The sequence below is a fragment of the Pan troglodytes genome, chromosome 3, assembly GCF_028858775.2.
Source record: "Pan troglodytes isolate AG18354 chromosome 3, NHGRI_mPanTro3-v2.0_pri, whole genome shotgun sequence".
NCBI classification, from domain to species: Eukaryota; Metazoa; Chordata; class Mammalia; order Primates; family Hominidae; genus Pan; species Pan troglodytes.
The window spans coordinates 82,381,838-82,404,010 of NC_072401.2; the positions used below are offsets into that span (position 1 = coordinate 82,381,838).

Sequence of the window (22,173 nt, forward strand, 5' to 3'; positions counted from 1 at the left end):
ATACTAATTACTTTATAATATATACAGGAAAGATTTAGTAAAGGTATAATGGGAAGAGGAATGGATAAGGAATAAAAGCATCAAAACATTTATTTATTTCTAGTTCTAAATAAACAGAACTAGATCACAAGGATTTAGGCCATTATTTTCCTATAAAACAGAATATCATATGCACAGCCATTTTCACAAGATTGTTTTAAAGTAAAATTAGGTGCAACAAATCCCTTAAAGTAATAAATTACAAACCATAACCTAAACGTGGCACTTACTGCATCACATGAGTTTCGAACAGAAAAGAAAGGCTAACCTGAAAGACTCATGAAAAGCCTCAGGTACTTCTTTTGAAGAGCAATGTAGCTTCTTTTTCTTTTATTTATTTATTTATTTACTTATTTTTTATTATACTTTAAGTTCTAGGGTACATGTGCATAATGTGCAGGTTTGTTACATATGTATACATGTGCCATGTTGGTGTGCTGCACCCATTAACTAATCGTCTACATTAGGTATATCTCCTAATTCTATCCCTCCCCACTCCCGTCACCCCACAACAGGCCCCGGTGTGTGATGTTCCCCTTCCTGTGTCCACGTGTTCTCATTGTTCGATTCCCACCTATGAGTGAGAACATGCGGTGTTTGGTTTTCTGTCCTTGTGATAGTTTGCTGATAATAATGGTTTCCAGCTTCATCCATGTCCCTACAGAGGACATGAACTCATCCTTTTTTATGGCTGCATAGTATTCCATGGTGTATACGTGCCACATTTTCTTAATCCAGTCTATCATTGATGGGCAATGTAGCTTCTTTTTCTATTAACTATATTGCAATGTGTAAATAAGTTATGCTTATTTACATTTTAAAATACAAATTAGAGAGATTTCTTTTAAAAATTAAGCTTAATTTTAAATATACTTTATTTTGATTAATCAGAATAGCTTCATAACTTTGTTTCCCCATAGACAGACCAAAAATTTATTTTCAAATACTTTATCCTTACAAAATAATTTTAAATTAATTGTTCTATTACATTATAAAGACACAAAAAAATGCCTATTTCAACTGATGATTTTTTATGCTAACAATAAAATATCCAAGTAATCCACTTAATGAAATGCTTTAACAAACTGATTTATCAGAGCATGTAACCACATAACTAATATGAGTAAGACATGATAAAACATTTGATAAAAATAATTTTATTTAAGTTTTAAAAAGCTATGAAAACTACAATGTTGTTCATACTTACGTATAAGTTTAGGGATGGAACCATATTTGGGATGACTTGAAAGTATTCCTAAAGAAAAGAGTTAAGTATTTCTGAGTAACACTGTTAGAGAAAGAAAAATCAGTAAAGGCTATCTTTAAATATAATCTTACAACATTAGCTCCTTCCATGATCCTACAGAACCCTAGACTGTTTAATAGGGAAAACCAAATGAATTCAGTATCAAGAGAAATATGATGAAAATCCAAAAGACTCTACAAAGTATTAGAACAGGTAAATTTAGAAAGATCACTTGATGTAAGGTCAATAGACCAAATATATATGTGTGTGTGTATGAAAAACTGTTTATACCAACAACAAACAAAAAAACAAACATTTTTTAGAAGACAGAATTAATTATAGCACCAAAAAAAAAACGCTCAAAACCCAGGAACAAATCTAATGAAAGATATGAAAGATCTCTACACTGAAAGTTATAAAACTTACTGAGAATTGAAAGACCCAATATTCTAAAGATGGCAATTCTCCATAACTTCACCTATAAATACAATGCAATCCCAATTAAAATCAAAGTTTTACAAAAATTGAAAAGCTTATTCTAAGAGTCATGTGGAACACAAAGGGCCAAGGCAACACTGGAGAATCGTATTATAGAACTGACTACCGAGCTTTCTGGCATGGTTGATCAAAAAATGTTTTTTACTTTTTTATTTTAGGAAAGTTTTTCCCAGGACTGTGTGGTAGATAGAGCTCCCTCTCCCCTCTCCCCTCTCCCCTCTCCCCTCCCCCCTCTCCCCTCTCCCCTCTCCCCTCCCCCCTCTCCCCTCTCCCCTCTCCCCTCTTTCCACGGTCTCCCTCTGATGCCGAGCCGAAGCTGGACGGTACTGCTGCCATCTCAGCTCACTGCAACCTCCCTGCCCGATTCTCCTGCCTCAGCCTGCCGAGTGCCTGCGATTGCAGGCGTGCGCCGCCACGCCTGACTGGTTTTCCTATTTTTTTGGTGGAGACGGGGTTTCGATGTGTCCGCTGGGCTGGTCTCCAGCTCCTAACCACGAGTGATCCGCCAGCCTCGGCCTCCCGAGGTGCCGGGATTGCAGACGGAGTCTCGTTAACTCAGTGCTCAATGGCGCCCAGGCTGGAGTGCAGTGGCGTGATCTCAGCTCGCTACAACCACCTCCCAGCCGCCTGCCTTGGCCTCCCTAAGTGCCGAGATTGCAGCCTCTGCCTGGCAGCCACCCCGTCTGGGAAGTGAGGAGCGTCTCCGCCTGACTGCCCATCGTCTGGGATGTGAGGAGCCCCTCTGCCTGGCTGCCCAGTCTGGAAAGTGAGGAGCGTCTCTGCCCGGCCGCCATCCCATCTAGGAAGTGAGGAGCGCCTCTTCCCGGCCGCCATCACATCTGGGAAGTGAGGAGCGTCTCTGCCCGGCCGCCCATCGTCTGAGATGTGGGGAGCACCTCTGCCCTGCCGCCCCGTCCGGGATGTGAGGAGTGTCTCTGCCCGGCCGCCCTGTCTGAGAAGTGAGGAGACCCTCTGCCTGGCAACCGCCCCGTCTGAGAAGTGAGGAGCCCCTCCGCCCGGCAGCCACCCCGTCTGAGAAGTGAGGAGCGTCCTCCCTCCTCATCTGGGAGGGAGGTGGGGGGGTCAGCCCCCCGCCCGGCCAGCCGCCCCGTCCGGGAGGTGAGGGGCACCTCTGCCCGGCCGCCCCTACCGGGAAGTGAGGAGCCCCTCTGCCCGGCCAGCCGCCTCGTCCGGGAGGGAGGTGGGGGGGTCAGCCCCCCGCCTGGCCAGCCGCCCCATCCGGGAGGCGAGGGGTGCCTCTGCCCATCCACCCCTACTGGGAAGTGAGGAGCCCCTCTGCCCGGCCAGCCGCCCCGTCCGGGAGGGAGGTGGGGGGATCAGCCCCCTGCCCGGCCAGCCGCCCTGTCCAGGAGGTGGGGGGGGCGCCTCTGCCCGGCCGCCCCTACTGGGAAGTGAGGAGCCCCTCTGCCCGGCCAGCCGCTCTGTCTGGGAGGGAGGTGGGGGGGTCAGCCCCCGGCCCGGCCAGCCGCCCCGTCCGGGAGGGAGGTGGGGGGGTTAGCCCCCTGCCTGGCCAGCCACCCCATCCGGGAGGTGAGGGGCGCCTCTGCCCGGCCGCCCCTTCTGGGAAGTGAGGAGCCCCTCTGCCCGGCCAGCCGCTCTGTCTGGGAGGGAGGTGGGGGGGGGTCAGCCCCCGGCCCGGCCAGCCGCCCCGTCCGGGAGGGAGGTGGGGGGGTTAGCCCCCCGCCTGGCCAGCCGCCCCATCCGGGAGGTGAGGGGCGCCTCTGCCCGGCCGCCCCTTCTGGGAAGTGAGGAGCCCCTCTGCCCGGCCAGCCGCCCCATCCGGGAGGGAGGTGGGGGGGTCAGCCCCCCGCCCGGCCAGCCGCCCCGTCCGGGAGGGAGGTGGGGGGGTCAGCCCCCCGCCCGGCCAGCCGCCCCGTCCGGGAGGGAGGTGGGGGGGGGTCAGCCCCCCGCCCGGCCAGCCGCCCCGTCCGGGAGGGAGGTGGGGGGGTCAGCCCCCCGCCCGGCCAGCCGCCCCGTCCGGGAGGGAGGTGGGGGGTCAGCCCCCCGCCCGGCCAGCCGCCCCGTCCGGGAGGGAGGTGGGGGGGTCAGCCCCCCGCCCGGCCAGCCGCCCCGTCCGGGAGGGAGGTGGGGGGATCAGCCCCCCGCCCGGCCAGCCGCCCTGTCCGGGAGGTGAGGGGCGCCTCTGCCCGGCCGCCCCTACCGGGAAGTGAGGAGCCCCTCTGCCCGGCCAGCCGCCCCTCCGGGAGGGAGGTGGGGGGGTCAGCCCCCCGCCGGGCCAGCCGCCCCGTCGGGGAAGTGAGGGGCGCCTCTGCCCGGCCACCCCTACTGGGAAGTGAGGAGCCCCTCTGCCCGGCCAGCCGCCCTGTCCGGGAGGGAGGTGGGGGGTCAGCCCCCCGCCCGGCCAGCCGCCCCGTCTGGGAGGTGAGGGGCGCTTCTGCCCGGCCGCCCCTACTGGGAAGTGAGGAGCTCCTCTGCCCGGCCACCACCCCATCTGGGAGGTGTACTCAACAGCTCATTGAGAACGGGCCATGAAGACAATGGCGGTTTTGTGGAATAGAAAGCGGGGAAAGGTGGGGAAAAGATTGAGAAATCGGATGGTTGCTGTGTCTGTGTAGAAAGAGGTAGACATGGGAGACTTTTCATTTTGTTCTGTACTAAGAAAAATTCTTCTGCCTTGGGATCCTGTTGATCTGTGACCTTACCCCCAACCCTGTGCTCTCTGAAACATGTGCTGTATCCACTCAGGGTTGAATGGATTAAGGGCGGTGCAAGATGTGCTTTGTTAAACAGATGCTTGAAGGCAGCATGTTCGTTAAGAGTCATCACCACTCCTTAATCTCAAGTACCCAGGGTCACAAACACTGCGGAAGGCCGCAGGGTCCTCTGCCTAGGAAAACCAGAGAACTTTGTTCACTTGTTTATCTGCTGACCTTCCCTCCACTATTGTCCTGTGACCCTGCCAAATCCCCCTCTGCGAGAAACACCCAAGAATGATCAATAAAAAAGAAAAAAAAACCAAAAAAACAAAAAAAGAAAAAAAAAAAAAAAAAAAAAGTTAAGGTCAAGGCCAGGCATGGTGTCTCACACCTGTAATCCCAGCACTTTAGGAGGCCTAGGTGGGCGGATCACCTGAGGTCGGGAGTTGGAGACCAGCCTGATCAACATGGCGAAACCCTGTCTCTACTAAAAATACAAGAAAAAAAAGTTAATGCCAAAATAATAATAATAATAATAAGTTTATATCAAAAAAAAAAAAAAAAAAAAAAAAAGAACTGACTACCACCAGATAGCAAAATCTACATGATAAAGCTGTAGTAATTAAGACAGTCTGGTATTAAGTACAAGAATAGGTAAACTGACCAAAACTAAGAGTCCAGAAACAGATCCACACCTGCACACTTGATTTATGACAAAGACAACACTGCAGCATAGTCCTTTCAAATATAGTGCTGGGTCAATTAATATCCATTAACAGGGGAAAATGTACCTTGATCCTACATCGAACAATAATCCAGATGGCTTAAAAATTTAAATATGAAAGATTTTTTAAAAAAATTTTACAGAAGAAAGCATGAGACCATCTTTGTGTCCTTAGAGTAGACGAAGATCTTAAAGAGTCAACAAAAAGCACCTATTAGAAAGAAGAAACCTGATAAATTGGACTCTATTAACACTGAAAACTACAGTTAAACAGAGTGGGGAAAAAATAATCACCATATCTATATCTGACAAAAGACTCACTTCCAAAGTATACAGAGAAGTCTCACAAAACCAATAGGAAAAAAGACAATACAATGGAAAAATGGTTAACAGACTTAAACAGATACTTCACAGAAAAAGATATGCTGAAATGAAGTATAAACAAATGAAAAGGTCTTCAACTTCATTGGTTACAGGGAAATACAAATTCAAGCCACAATGCAATCAATATTAGTGTTTATTTACCACAATGGCTAAAACATAAAAGACATAAAAATAGCTAGTGTTGGTGAGAATGTAGGAGTATACATTGGTCTAAATAGTTTGGTAATATCTACTAAAGCTAAATAAATATATACAAAATCTATGACCCAGCAAAATGTCTATCAAAAGGCACCATATTCTTGGCAAAACTAATTGTAACAGTGAAAATTGAAAACTACCAATTATCAATGCACAGTTCAGATAGATAAACTGGTGTATTCACACAGAGGAAAACTATAGGGCAACTACATGCAACAATGTGGTTAAGTGCAATGATGTGCTGGTAAACCAGCACTCCCTATAAAAAGCTCTAATTTTAATGTTTGTCAGTTTCCATGGTGTAAAGCTACCAATTCTTTTTTTTTTGAGACGAGTCTCGCTCTGTCCCCAGGCTGGAGTGCAGTGGCGCCATCTCAGCTCACTGCAACCTTCGCCTCCTGGGTTCAAGCAATTCTCCTGCCTCAGCCTCCCAAGTAGCTGGGACTACAGGTGCATACCACCATGCCCAGCTAATTTTTTGTATTTTTAGTAGAGACAGGGTTTCACCATATTGGCCAGGATGGTCTCAATCACCTGACCTCATGATCCGCCTGCCTCAGCCTCCCAAAGTGCTGGGATTACCGGCATGAGCCACCGTACCCGGCCAACTACCAACACTTTAAAAACCAGCTTGCCAAAGTTCCCGAAAATTTAACAACCAATTCTCAGGAGCCAGTACAAACCAGTTCCAGCATACTACTGGATGAATCTCACCATGTTGAAAGAACTTACATAAAAGAATATTTCAGTGTATGATTTCATGTAATTAAAGTACAAAAACAGACAACTAATCTGTGCCTTTAGCCTCAGTTCCTTCATTTATAAGAACTGGGATGACAACAGAAAAAGGAAGATGGTAAGAACATCTCTATTTTTACATTAAAAAGTTGTTCCTTCATACTGTCACCAACTAGTTATAGACCACTTACAACATAAAGGCACTACATACTGGATATTAACAGGAAACAGGACACACTCTTTACTCTCATGGAATTTACAGTCTAGAGAGAGAGTTAAGACAAAGATAATAGTGTCATGGTTGCTATTCATCCCCTCAAATATTTGAGTACTATGTGCACTATGTATGTCCTCTGTCAGGTGCTAGAAATAGCTTATTTTCCTAAGGAGAAGTAGCAAGAATGGAAGCAAATAGATTTGTTGAAGGTTAACGCAATACTCTTTGTGACATATGGTTGCGTTAATTATGCTGGCAGTACAGATGGAGGTAGATAGTTAATAAAGACATTTAAGAGCTAAAAGACATTAATTGGACAAGGCAGATAAGGGATAGATGTGAAGGATAATGTCCCAGTTTCCTGGATAGTACTAACACCACTCAGTCATGAAGGGAAAGGAGGAATTGGTTTTCTGGAAAATGGTTGAGTTCTGTTTGAGGAGCCTACAGAAGGGCCATACATATTATATATTATATCCAAAATATAGTCACACCAACATTTCCAAAACAACTAGACAAAAAAACCCATACAAGAATGTAAGCACCAAGAGGTAATGAATTTTTGTTGTTTAGTGCTATATAACAATGTATAGTACATATCAGACACTCAAAAAACATGAAACAGAGGAATCACCTGAGGTAGGAGAAAAATGTTAGGAATATGCCATCATGGAAGCCAAGAGAATAGACTATTTCAAGAAAAACTGGTTAAAGTTATGTAACGTTGGTCAAGAACAAAAACTGTCCATCATATTTAAGCAACAAACAGGTTGTTTCTGAAAAGTTTGTTTTTGAACTTTTGAAAAGTTCCAATAAATGGTAGAACATATGGATAGTCTCACACTGACTGCAATGGGTTAAACGAAGTAAAAAGTGAAGGGCTCATTCATGAAGTCTGCCTCTGGCTTCAAATATGAGGCAGTTGGGATTAGCTGGAAAAACAAATGAGGGAAGATTTTTTTTTCTTTTTAATGTTCTCAAGTTAGAAGAGACCTGAGCATGTTTAAATGGTTTTGGCAGATCAGGAAGAAACAGAAGGAACATCTAAGACCATGTGGAGTATGACACACTGTGGATGAAAGGGGATACAGGCAGCCCTCCATATGTACACGTTCTGCAACCAACTGCGGATAGAAAATATTTAGAAAAAAAAAACTGCATCTCTACTAAACATGTACAGACTTGTATCTTGTCATTATTCCCTAAACAATACAGTATAACAACTGTTTACATAGTGTTTACATAGTCTTAGGTATTATAAGTAATCTAGAGATGATTTACAGTATACATGCAGATATGCACGTAAACTTTACTAGGCCGTTTTATATCAGAGACTTAAGCTTTTGTGGATTTTGGTATCCTCTGGAGGGTCCTGGAACCAATCCACACAGACACAAAAGGACCACTGTACAAAATGTCAGGGATTTTGATTAAATGCAAAATGTCTTGGTGGAGTCCAAATTCTTTTCTTAAAGTCTCTCTCAATTTTTACCTTTTTTTTGAGACAGAGTCTCGCTCTGTTGCCCAGGCTAGAGTGCAGTGGCGCCATCTCAGCTCACTGCAGCCTCCACCCCCTGGGTTCAAGCGATTCTCCTGCCTCAGTCTCCTGAGTAGCTGGGACTACAGGCACGCACGACCACGCCCGGCTAATTTTTTTGTATTTTTAGTAGAGATGGGGTTTTATCATGTTGGCCAGGATGGTCTCGATTTCCTAACCTTGTGATGCACCCGACTCGGCCTCCCAATATCACTTCTACCATACCCTCAAGTAGCCCAAAGTCTTCAACTGCACCTAAACCCAAAATCTCTAAAAAACTTTCTCCTCTCCATAACCTAATCCAAATTATAATTTCTCCTGGCTCTACTTCAGCTATTTAATGGATTTTTCACTCCTCCCTGCATGATTTTGTCTCTTCAGTTCAGTCCTGATTGCCTCTCCCAATAGTTATGCCTATTTGTCTTCATCATCAGGTCCCTCCTTCCTGGTATGTTCTTTCTTCTCATTTAATCTAAATCCTGCCCATCCTTCAAAACCCACTTCTTTCAAGAAACTTTCCTTGATTACAACAGCCCTACAAAGATCTTTCTTCTTTGAACACCTACAACTCTTACAGTCTCTACTATACAATTTAGTAGCTTATTAAGTATGTAATTAAATTTTCTATTTGCTTCAACATATGTTCACATCCATTTGTTTCCTCCAGTGAACTACTAGCAGCTATTAAATTCTTTTGTGTAACCTTCTGCATACCTAGCTCCAATCATTATTAAATGACACACTGGATTAAAATAGATAAAAGAAGCAGAACAATAATAAACACTGTAATTTCATCCCTGTGCCAGTTTTTCCTACAAAGAATGTAATTCAAGTGGGGTTTTTTTTGTTTTGTTGTTGTTGTTGTTGTTGTTGTTGTTTTCACAATACAGAACCAATCTCAGTCTATAAAACAGCTTAGTCTTAAGGACATATAAGTGCATACATCTTGACTCACTTCTATGTTTAAGATTTTTGTCATGGTACTGTATTGTAATGAAGTTCTTCAGAAGTTCCTTAAATAAATTTTTACCCAAAAAATCCTCTCATTTGCCTCCAAAACTACTTTTATCAACTAATTGTGTCAAAACTAAGTACCATACATCATATCCTAATGTGAAAAGGCTAAATCTTCCAATCATTAAGTCACATTTTTGAAGGAGCCAGTTAATTAAAACAATAGGCCTCCAGGCCATCCTAAGGTCACCATCCTTTTCTGGGACACCTTCCCATTACCAGATAGATAGTTCATGAAGTAAAGGAATTAAGCAACTCTACTGCTTACTCCACTACATTTTAAATGCAGGACTCAAGACATTTAATACTCAATCTAAACTCAATTCCACTACTGTACTATTTGAGCCAATAGACTTTAGGACAAGAAAGTCTCCTCGGTGGCTTGTTAAAAATAGATCACCTGCCAGACCCCTGAGATTCTGATTTTTTAAATAATGCTAACTCACCGCCACTCATCCGCCCCAGGTGATCAGACAAAGCTGGTTTAGAGAGCTACTGATCTTTAAATCATTATATAAGAATCACTTCGAGTTTGTTAAAACACAGACTCCTGGTCCCCATGAATGTGCATTCTAACAAGCTCCTAGGCAATAATGTTGCTATTGGCCCACCTAGACCAGGTTTGCCCTGCTAATACTGGTGTTTAGTTACCTTCTTGCTCTTGCAGATTGTTAATGATGCTATTAGTGCAGGAGAAATTCTCAAGTCATGATATTTGAGCCAGTGGGTCCACAGAGATAAAACGTTTAAATTCATCAATGAATTTCTACATAGTGTTTAATATGATACATTGTTATCTTTACTTTTTCTAAAGATCTGGAAAATACCACAAAACAAACATGGTATCCAAAATGCTAAATAAATTCAAATTTTAAATATTTACCTTTACTAATTAATCCTTGAGTAATCAACATACTTGTTGCAGCCAAAGGCACAGCTATAGGAAGAAAAAGACCTTGTTAACATCAACAAAAGTAAAAGATTTTGTCTAAAGTTCATTAGATAAATGAATAGCAGTAAAACCATCTAGGAATTATATTGCATAACTAAGACCTTTAAAAAAGACTGTTCCATTTTTAAAAGCTGTACTGTATACATAGTGGAAAAATTAAAGGAGCATTTTAAATTTAAGAAAACATCACAAAATATTAAACAATATAATTCATGAACCATCTAGGCTTAGGTTCCAAATAGCCAGCTGTTCATCAACAGCATCAACTAAGACAACACAGTAAAAGTGACTCAAAATTACTTCTGAAGTAAGAGAAGGGGAAAAAGTTAATGAAGGAGAGGTAAGAAACAAGTTACAAGTAAGAACCACTACTGAGTAATGACTAAATTCTGTGCATCATGCTAAGCGCCTTATGTGCATTATCTCATTTATTATACTTTTTATCATATTTCTATAAGGTAGATAATGTTATTACCACCCTTTTAAAGATAAGGAAACTGAAGCTTAGAGATGTTAAGTAATTTGCTCAAGGCCAAACAACTAGCTGAATGGTTGGTTACAGATTCTAATAAAATCTGTCTGATACCAGATCTCAAGCTTTTAAGCTCTATTATACCGTCTAAACCAAAATACAAAACATATTTGACCGTAATCATACCGTGGCTGGGGCAAAAATTAAAAAGCACATATTTTAAACACTTATGTTCTTTCTTCTAAACTAGTGAACTCCTTAAACTATATGAAAATATTACATCTATATATATATATGCCTAAAACCGAGAGTGAAAAATCCAAAACTCATAATCTCAAAGGGGGCTATAACTTAAAAACAGCTATGAATCACTGTTCTTTACACCAGCACTGTCTAACAGAATTTTTTATGATAATGGAAGTTGGTCTTTGAGTGACCAACCCTGCGATCAATTTGGTCTTGGTACTTGACTGGTAAACAGTTCCCCCCATTGATATGCGTAATTGGCTCACTGTGCCCAAACTGTTTGTACAAATACAGTTCATGCCAAACATCTGCTTTCATTCTAGGAGTCTGGAATTTTGGTACCTGTTAGGCAGAGGGTGAATAAGTGACCAGCCCCCAATAAAAACTGTGGGCACTGAGTCTCTAATGAGTTCCCCGGGTAGATACAACTTCACACATTGTTACGACTAGCTGTTGGAGAAATTTACACTCCCTGGGAAAAGAACTCTTGGGACCTGGTTTCCGCCGGACTTCACCCCATGCTCCCTTTCCTTTTATGATTTTGCTTTATATCCTTTCACTGCAAGTTATTTTAAAGTTAAATTGCTACATGTGACTACTGGCTGCCACACTGGACAGTGCTGTTCCAGACCTGAGGTTGGCAAACACGTTCTATGAAGAGCCAGATGGTAAATATTTTGGGTTTTGTGGGCCAATCTCTGTCCCAGTTACTCAATTGCCGTTTTTAAGCAAAAGCACCGAAAGACAATCCAAAAACACATGAACGTAGCTGTGTTCCAACAAAACTTTATTTTTAGATGCAAAAATATGAATTTCATGTAATTTCACACGTAATGAAATATTCTTTTCCTTTGATTTCTTAACCATTTTATCTTATTTTATGTTTTTAGACAGGGTCTCACTCTATCACCAAGGCTGGAATGCAGTGGTACAATCTCATCTCACTGCAGCCTCAACCTGCCGGCTCAGAGGATCCTCCTGCTTCAGCCTCCCGAGTGGTTGGGACTACAGGCATGCACCGCCATGCCTGGCTAATTTTTTGTCTTTTTTCTTTTTTTTTTTTTTTTTTTTTTGTAGAGATGAGGTTTCGCCAAGTTGCCCAGGCTGGTCTCGATCTCCTGGGTTCAAGTAATCAGCCCACCTCAGCCTCCCAAAGTGCTGGGATTACAGGCGTGAGCCACTGCACCCAGCCTCTTAACCATTTAAAAATGTAAAAACAATTCTTAGCTCATGCATACAAAAACAGATTTGGTCCATGGGCTAGTTTGTTCAACTCTGGTCTAAACCATATATGGACAATTTAAGAACCAAAGTAATTAAGACATTTGAATTATTAGAGATTTCATGATTAAAATCCATCACTTTGGAATAGGGCATTAACTTTGCCATCACACACAAATTGCACAAACGCTAAGGTCTGAATTCATGCTATCCTACTTACTAACAGATTTTACCTTTGCTGGAAATATGGTTTCTTTAATGTTGGCTAGTTAGAATGCCTTCATGCATTATCATTTATCATTTAAGGTTTTGCAAAGGACAAATCCCTTTTAATTACAGCACCAGTACAATTTGCAATCATTTTTCTCCAGCTTGACTCAAGGATTGCAACATGAAGCACTGAAGAATCATATAAGAATAAAAGGCAATGAGTTAGCTGGCCATTTCTACAATGGATAATGCTTTCCCCATGTAACGCAGAGTAATAGTCTGTTCGAGGAGATTCTAGTACTAGTTCTGCCATTCACCACAATGTCTTTGCATAGCTTCTTCTCATGCTATAAAGGAATAATGGATTAGACCTAAGGTCTCATTCCAACTCAGGTATTCTACTTTATGTCACAGAAAAAGACAATGGTAAGACTGAAAGAGGCTTCAGAGATTATCTAGTCCTCATTCCAATCTGAGTACAATGAAATCCAGAAAAGACAAGTCATTTGCTCAAAGCAACACAGCTGGTTAGTTTGTGGTAATGCTGAGATCAGAACCCAAGTCTCCTGACTCCCTAGTCAGTGGCCTTTTCCACTACAGTATGTAATATCTATTTTGTTAAATAATCTGTTTCTATAGGCAAATCAGTAATACTGCTGACCAAAACCTAGTGCACATTATTACCACAGTCCCAAACTATATTCAATATATACAAGAATCCCTACAATTCTTTGAACTCTTCTCCCCTCACAGTAACAAAAAGCTACTCTATATTCCTAACTGTAGTCAATAAAAATTTTTATTTCATTAATCATAATAACACTAATAGCTATTTAATAAAGATAGCCAACACTTAATTAAATTGCATTAATCCCTATAATAATTTCATGAGCTAGGCAGTTATCCCCATTTTATAGATAAGAAAAGTATAGCACAGACCTCAGGAACTTGTCCAAAATCTCACAGCTACTGTGTGTGGAGCTGGGATTTGAATCCAGCCAATCAGGCCTCAGAGTCCATACTCTTTTTTTTTTTTTGAGATGAAGTCTCGCTTTGTCACCCAGGCTGGAGTGCAATGTCACAATCTTGGCTCAATGCAACCTCTGCCTCCCGAGTTAAAGCCATTCTCCTGCCTCAGCCTCCCAAGAAGCTGGGACTACAGGCATGTGCCACCACACCTGGCTAATTTTTGTATTTTTAGTAGAGACAGGGTTTCACCATGTTAGCCAGGCTGGTCTTGAACTCTTGACCTCAAGTGATCCGCCCACCTCAGCCTCTCAAAATGCTGGGATTACAGGTGTGAGCCACCATGCCCGGCCCATACTCTTATCACTCTTATACTGTATCATTTGAAAACCAGTAGTACACATATATGAAATATTATTCATAGACTCCAGCTGATACAAATATGAATTGATACATCTTTTTAGTAATTCTGGAGTTTGAGAACTATTTTAACATGAATATGCAATAAACTGACCCTATATGCACAGGGTCTTCACTACCTGTGTGTTTGGGCACAGACATAGTGATTTTAGGTCAGTGCATAGGGTCACGATTTTAAGCACCTAGAAATAAGATGCCTTCATAGTTATATTTCAGATTAATGGAATGTAGGTCAGTATAGAAACATAGTTATCTTAAGGAAAGAGAATGGTCCCTAGATCAACAAGTCTAATTTTAGAACAGGATAAGTATTTTAACAGACCTAAAAAATGTATAAAAAATTACCTTAGTAAGTGCTTTTTTATAAATTCGTAAATGCTTTTATCACCTTTTTCTAATCCAAGGTGATACTCTCCAAAGTAACAGATGCCATTATTTGTTTACATAAATGTCACATACAGCATAGACTATCTAATTCGAAAGTACAAATGTTAAAGTACAAAATTTCCTATGTATGATTATCATCCTTCTGATAATTATACGTTGAACTTCCTATCATCTGGTTACAACCAAGCTTCTACATTTCAATGTTTGATGCTATAATATGCAACAACACCTTGGTTATCTGTTTTGAGAGTCAAATGCTACCTATTAATACAGTAATTTTTTGGCTGCTGTAATTTCTCAGTAATGTAGATATGGTATAAAATTAACAAGCTGTCTTCCAGCCTGTCCTTATTACATGCTTTTTGTCTTTTTTTTTTTTTTTTTTGAGATGGAGTCTCGCTCTGTCGCCCAGGCTGGAGTGCAGTGGCACGATCTTGGCTTGCTGCAACCTCTGCCTCCCGGGTTCAAGCGATTCTCCTGTCTCAGCCTCTCGAGTAGCTGGAATTACAGGCACCTGCCACCACGCTCAGCTAATTTTTGTATTCTTAGTAGAGACGGGGTTTCACCATATAGGTCAGGCTGGTCTCGAACTCCTGACCTCAGGTGATCTGCCTGCCTCAGCCTCCCAAAGTGCTGGGATTACAGGTGTGAGCCACCAAGCCCAGCCGCTTTTTGTCTTTTCAACCTGTGATTTATCTGTTTTAATGCACAGAAATCACTTAGCTTTGTACTGTTCATATACCACATGTCCCACTATTAAGAGTCTGGTATACATGGGCATCCTGACATTGTTCACTACCCTTTAATGTACTTTTGGCATAAACCTGTCACAGCTATTTAGATTGTTAAACACCTGCAACAGCATACATTTATCAGCCAGAAATAAATCTGGACACCTTAGCATCTATTTAACCGTTAGCCCAACACTACAATAATCCGAAATCCCCTCTATCACACTTGCCTTTTTCTTAATCCTGTGTCATCAAGACTTGAAAATAGATCATTTTATCCTATCTACTCTATATAATCTTCAAAGATTTAAAAAAAAAAAAAAAAGAACTGTTGCTAGAGTATACAGCCAAGTTCTCTAAGAAATTCTTCCCATTCTGGCCAGGCACAGTGGCTCATGCTTGTAATCCCAGAACTTTGTGAGGCCGAGGTGGGCAGATCACAAGGTCAGGAGCTCGAGACCAGCCTGGCCAACATGGTGAAACCCCTTCTCTACTAAAAATACAAAAATTAGCTGAGCATGGTGGCAGGCGCCTATAAGCCCAGCTACTTGGGAAGCTGAGGCAGGAGAATTGCTTGAACCCAGGAGGCAGGGGTTGCAGTGAGCCAAGACTGTGCCATTGCATTCCAGCCTGGACAACAAGAGTGAAACCCAGTCACAAAAAAAAGAAAACCGAAAAAAGAAAAACAAAACAAAAAAAAAAACGGTGGCTTACGTCTGTAATCCCAGCACTTTCGGAGGCCGAGGCAGGTGGATCACAAGGTCAGGAGATGGAGACCATCCTGGTTAACACGGTGAAACCCCATCTCTAGTAAAAATACAAAAAAAAATAGCCAGGTATGGTGGCAGGCGCCTGTAATCCCAGCTACTCGGGAGGCTGAGGCAGGAGAATGGTATGAACCCAGGAGGCGGAGCTTGCAGTGAGCCAAGATTGCACCACCGTACTCCAGCCTGGGGGATAGAGCGAGACTCCGTCTCAAAAAAAAAGAAAGAAATTATTCCCATTCTAATGAGCCATGAAAATTTTATAGAAGCCCTTACTTTATGATGACTATGCATCTATAACAATTATTCTCAACTCGTTCCAGTTATTCTGCTCCCAGTTGAGAATAACTGTTTTAGATGCATAGTCATCATAACTTTAAAATGGACATCATCACCTAATTCTTATTCAGGTTCTTTCTAGCTTGAAATACCTGCAAGTCTCTGAATATTGGTGGATAAAATGACAAAGATTCTATCAGAGCTCCTCTATCTTCCTAACTGCTCTTGGTCTCTGTTGATTCTTTCACTATCACTTGTTCCCTTATCCATGGGTACTATCCAAACTTTATCCTTTATTCTATCAATCCTAAGTATTAATCACAGGGCAGAAACTATTATCAGTTTTATGCTTTTATCTCTACACTTAATTTATAGGCGAATTCACCAACACAACTCCACAATAAACTAATTTTTCATGTATGCTTTTGTTTCTATCTCTAGTTGCTTAGAAATCTTCGACAATCGAATGTTGCACCATGAACTCAAAACGTCTGAACTAAACTCATCTTCAAACAAGAACTCCTTCTAACTGAACCTTTAATTCAGAGGTATCATTGAGTCTCCTAAGCTGGTTATCTTAAAGCTATTACCTCCCTCTTACCATTCCTTCATTCCCCCTTAGTCGAACTTTTTTAAAAATCCTTTTATTTGTCCTTTAAAAAGTCTTTCGTTGCCAGCTCATCTTTTCCAGTCCAAATGACACACTAATCAACTATATCTCATCGTTGACTACATATATATGCCTAAGTTACTGCCAAAAGCTCAAAACAGATTTTACCAAGTACAACTTCTCACCCTTCTACCCATCTTGCACACTGTTAACTAACCTTCCTTAAAAAAAACCTTACATATCACCCCCCTCTGCTCAAGAACCTAAACGATATAATGGATCAAACCTTTAACTCATTACTATGTTTTATGTTCTATCCTCAATGAAAGACCTCTGTTCCAATCAATTCAGGCTCACGGCTCCAGCAGAGATGAAGTTATTGCAAACTCTGCCTTTGTTCACTACTCCTTTCTTCCAAATGCTACTCCACCTTTCCTCTTCACTTATCTACTTATTAACTATTAATTCTTTTGTTGTTGTTGTTGGGGGATTAGGGACAGGGTCTCACTATGTTGCCAAGGCTGGTCTCAAACTCCTGGTCTCAGGCGATCCTCCTGCCTCAACCACCCAATGTGCTGGGGCCAGGTTCAGTGGCTCATGCTTGAAATTCCACCATTTGGGGAGGCCAAGGCAGGCAGATCGCTTGAACTCAGGGGTTCAAGATTAGCCTAGGCAACATGGCAAAACCTAGTATCTACAAAAATAAAAAACAAAACAAAACCAAGGTGCTGGGATTACAGGTGTGAGCCACCATACCTGGCCTGTAGTACTATTATAAAGTTGTTAAAGTATTGTTTGCTTAACAAATAAAGGTCTCTTTCCAACTCAGGTATTCTACCTTATGTTACAGAAAAACACAACTGTAAAATTGTAAGAGGCTTCAGTTTTTACCAAATTGAAATTTGGTAAAATTTTGAGAAAATTTTGAGTTTTAAAATCTCAAAAGTTATTCAAATTTTTCAATTTCAGTAAGTCCATTCTAATTAATTTATCTCTTTAAAAAGTCTTCTGCAGTTACACACTTAATCTCTAAGTGTTTCATGTATTAGCTTTGTCTCACCACATATAAAACTACTTCAGGGCCAGGCGCAGTGGCTCACACCTGTAATCCCAGCACTTTCGGAGGCCAAGGCAGGTGAATCAACTGAGGTCAGGAGTTCGAGATCAGCCTGGCCAACATAGTGAAACCCAGTCTCTACTGAAAATACAAAAATTAGCCAGGCATGGTGGCGCACGCCTGTAGTCCCAGATACTCAGGACACTGTGGCAGGAGAATCACTTGAACCCAGGAGAAGGATGTTGACGTGAGCAGAGATCACACCACTGCACTCCAGCCTGGGGAAGAGAGTGAGACTCCGTCTCAAAAACAAAAACAAGCAAACAAAAAAGAAAACTAATTCAGGACAAAGTCTGTCTTTCATAAAACTTATCTTCCCAACAGGTACCTTGCACATTTTAAGCATACATATCAGGCTGACTGATGAAAACATACATCCTCCTTAATGGCTTAAGTTGCCCTTTTTTTCTTTTCTTTGAGACAGGGTCTGGCTCTGTCACCCAGGCTGGAATGCAGTGATGTGATCATAGCTTACTGCAGCAGCCTCTATGTACCCAGCTCAAGGGATCCTCCTACCTCAGCCTCAGCCTCCCAAATGGTTGCGATTACAGCTACGTATCACCACACCCAGCTAATTTCTTTCATTTTTGGTAGAGACAAGGCCCCTCTATGTTGCCCACGCTGGTCTTGAACTTCTGGGCTCAAGCAATCCTCCTGCCTCAGCCTCCCGAAGTGCTGCAATTATAGCCATGAGGCACCGTGCCAAGTTGCCTTTTTTAAAAAAAAATTTGCCAGGCGTGGTGGCTCACGCCTATAATCCCAGCACTTTGGGAGGCCAAGGCAGATCACCTAAGGTCAGGAGTTCAAGACCAGCCTGGCCAACATGGTGAAATCCCGCTTCTACTAGAAATAGAAAAATTTGCTGGGCGTGGTTGCACATGCCTGTAATCCCAGCTACTCAGGAGGTTGAGGCAGGAGAATCGCTTGAACCCAGGAGGCAGAAATTGCAGTGAGCTGAGATCACACCATTGTACTCCAGCCTGGGCAACAAGAGCGAAGCTCCATCTCAAAAAAACAAAAACAAAAACAAAAACAAAAAAAAATTCATCCTCCTTTTTATCTGAAAGGACTACAGTTTCCAAGTAAAGCAATACCAATTCTTTGTTAAATAGTGAGAGTATATTTTGTATACTGCTTCCAACAATCTCTGTATTTAAAAAATACAATCTTGATATATATATATACACAAATATATATATATTTCTTTAGTCAGAAATCAAGAGCTAGTAGTATAACAACATTTCACAATGATAAAATGGGAACTAATCTGCTATTACATAATGGTTAAAAGCATTAAGAGTAAAATCTGTTTCAGACAGACCTGTTTTCAACTCCAAACATCGTAATTTATCACCTGTGTAACACTAAGTGTTGCCATTTAACATCTCTAAACCTCAATTCCTTCACTTGTAAAGTGAGGGTAATAATAGTTATCAACCTTATTGGGTTGTTTTTATATAATCTATGTACACACAGTAAATGCTAACTATTACTATTATCAACAAAATTACCTCATGGTTTTGTTAAAAATCTGGAAATAATTACTTTAAAATGTGTGCAATTCCTTTATCTCCTTGATCTCTTTTAACAACAACCACACTATGCAAAAAGTTTGCCAATTTGTTCTATACGGAGTTATTATAATTTCAGGTTCAAATTCAAGTCAAAATTTCAGGTACAAATTTTGGATCAAATTATATTAATTAGAAAATTGAACTCACATCTGAACCAGAAGCTTTCATCATTGCATTCTGCGAAGACTCTCCTTTCTTCCTCTGTTGGAATGTAATCAGGCCCTATGTCTTTTTACCAGGGAAAATCAGAAAACATTAAATTATCCATAATAAAACTAAGTCTGAAAAATTATCTTAGCCTAAATATTAATGAGACACCCATTTTTTAAACTCAAATAATAAAACAACTGGCTTATGCACTTTTTTTGTTTTTTGAGACAGTGTTTCACTCTTCTTGCCCAGGCTGGAGTGCAATGGCGCGATCTCGGCTCACTGCAACCTCCACCTCCCGGGGTTCAAGCGATTCTCCTGCCTCAGCCTTCCGAGTAGCTGGGATTACAGGCACCCATCACCACGCCAGGCTAATTTTTTGTATTTTAGTAGATACGGGGTTTCACCATGTTAGCCAGGCTAGTCTCGAACTCCTGACCTCAGGTGTTCCACCCACCTCAGCCTCCCGAAGTGCTGGGATTACAGGCATGAGCCACCGAGCCAGGCCACTTATACACTTTCAACAAACTTTGACTTCAAATAGAATTAATGCTACTATCTGCTAGTCAGGACTGGCTACCTAATGTGCTGGGCCCAGTGCAAAATAAAAACGTGGGACTCCTTGTCCAAATGATTATGAATTTCAAGATAACAAGACTAGAACATGAAACCAAGTATGGGGCGCTGTCTGCACATGCCCATGAAGCCAGCCCACCTGCCACTGTTACTCAAGGCAGTGAAAATTCCTTTACATAGGAAGTGCTTCTAATTATAAATACTTAATAGATAGTTACGGGGAATTGGTCTTGGAACCTCTGCATTCGGCTCTCGAAAATCAGCCCTCCCATTCATCTTTCCTGTATCAAAAACATTACATATTAAGTATTAGAAACTATCACTAGATAGGTCAAAGTAAATCAAGACGTATGATATAGTAAAACTACTAGTCTACACAGCAATCAATCAACAAATATTTATTAAACACTACTATATCTTAAGTACTCCACATGTAAATAGCTAGATGAAAAAGTAACAGACCTACTGATTAATTTGGAACTCACTATTCAGGTTAAGTCCCTTACTTGAAAAAGCATATGCGTTTTATAAGTTTATAATTTTTTTTACTATCAAGATATCAATAAAATAACAGACGTATTTTTTCCTCCTGAAAGTGGGTTCTTTCACATCCTATGTTTTGGTCGTTTCTCGAATCTATGCCCAATGATTAGGATAATTCCCCAGAATAGAAGAGAAAAAAAATTTCAAGTCATTTCTGAGCTTCCATATTAAAAAATGAAATAATCATCAGAAACATTCAACCTCTCCCACAAAGGAGCACTCCAAAATTATGGAATAACAAAGACGACATATCCTTCTCCCTGTGAGGTAAAACTAACAGCAAATTCTGTATCTCCAAATTTCCTTCCACCCCAAGAATATAAGAAAAAAAATGCATAAAATTCCAAGAATATACATTTTTTATTTGGTTCTTTTTTTAAAAACTCATATATTGGGACTCAGACCAACAGATCAAGTAACTGTATTTTACAGAACGTTTACGTGGGACCACGATTATTCTCATTTTAAAAACAATTTGCATGGAAACAGGAAATGGCATACGCAATGAGGACAGCAACTGAGCCCTTCCATAATTCATTCAGTCAATAAGCCATGAAGGCCTACTACATGCCAACCCCTTAATTAGAGAAAAGAAATAAAAAAGGTCAGCTGAATTCATGGATGGATGGAGCCTGCTGAATAAACTACCTTTACCCTACAACCGTATGAGAAAAAATGAAACCCTCTTATTTCCCATAACGGCATCCTTCCTAGAAACACCAGGAAGACTGTCAGGGCTGACACGGCGCTTAAGACAATACCATTTTAAGTTCTTTACACAAAACAACGCTGGATTAAAGCCTAAGCGGCCTACAACCGCTGATTCCCGCACTCCATCCTCCACCCAGTGTCCGTCTCCCACCTGCCGTTACAGACTGAGCAGCAACCCCACACGCATCCGTGACCACAAACTTCCCCAGCTCACACCCCCAGAAGCACTCCGTCGCCTCCCGCAGTCACCGGCACTCAGGAGGCCGAGACCCGAGCGCGATCTGTCCACCCTCACAGGCAGGAAAATGGCGGAAGGTGCGAAAGTCGTGGATGGCCGCAAAGGTGGTGAGGGGGTACGCGGAGGGCAACAACGGGGCTGTCTGCCTCACCTCACCCACCTCCCGACGACAGCAGCAGGCGACGGCAAGGAAAACCAAGCGATCAGGGGCAGAAGGCCCGGAGGGTGGACTCGAGAGGGGGCAGGGAGGGAGAAAAGTGCAAGGTACCGCGGGGAGGGGGAGGGGTAGAACAGCCGCAAGAAGTCATCCAGACAGGGGCTCAAAATGACCGCGACCCGGAGGCACTGTATACTTACGGCAGGAAATGACGTCAGACCTCACTGCGGGTCTGAGAGCGAGCAGCCTAGGAATAGACGCATGCGTATACTCGTCCCTCTGCCCTTCTCTTTCAGGCAGCTGCGGCCACGAGCCGCACTGCGACTGCGCAGGCGACAGCGGCGGACCAAGAACCCTGCCCCGCCCTTCCCTGGATGGCGGGGAAGGGGGTTGGGGGTAGGCTTGACTTTGGGCTGTTGTGACGCACCTCTCTGGTCTTCTCGTGGCGGCTGGCGGGAACGTTCCGGAACCCTCTGTTGTCCCTCTTTTGAGAGCGACTTTATAAATTATCTCTTTTATGAGATAATTTCATTCTTTGAGCCTGTAGGCTAAGTAGTAGAAAGTAATTTTTAAGCA

General features: G+C 42.2%; 1 protein-coding gene across 30 annotated transcripts in view; it reads right to left on the minus strand.

Annotated features, from left to right (window-relative positions):
• OCIAD1 (OCIA domain containing 1) overlaps positions 1–22,173 on the minus strand; it is a 59,556-nt gene that overhangs the window by 11,563 nt on the left and 25,820 nt on the right. For 5 of the 30 annotated variants that reach the window (XR_010156312.1, XM_063808876.1, XM_063808877.1 and 2 more), the window contains 4 exons: positions 20,167–20,229; positions 19,370–19,450; positions 10,157–10,210; positions 1,247–1,294 (listed from right to left, as the gene is read on the minus strand). Coding sequence is in view for 22 of the 30 variants with exons in the window: in XM_063808876.1 (XP_063664946.1) it covers positions 1,247–1,294; positions 10,157–10,210; positions 19,370–19,450; positions 20,167–20,224 (241 nt within the window). In the remaining 8 variants the exon portion in view is untranslated. Of the gene's footprint in view, positions 1–1,246; positions 1,295–10,156; positions 10,211–19,369; positions 19,451–20,087; positions 20,230–21,353; positions 22,146–22,173 lie in introns of those variants that run through there. The other 25 variants (XR_010156309.1, XM_009447939.5, XM_009447935.5 and 22 more) reach the window with 18 other exon arrangements.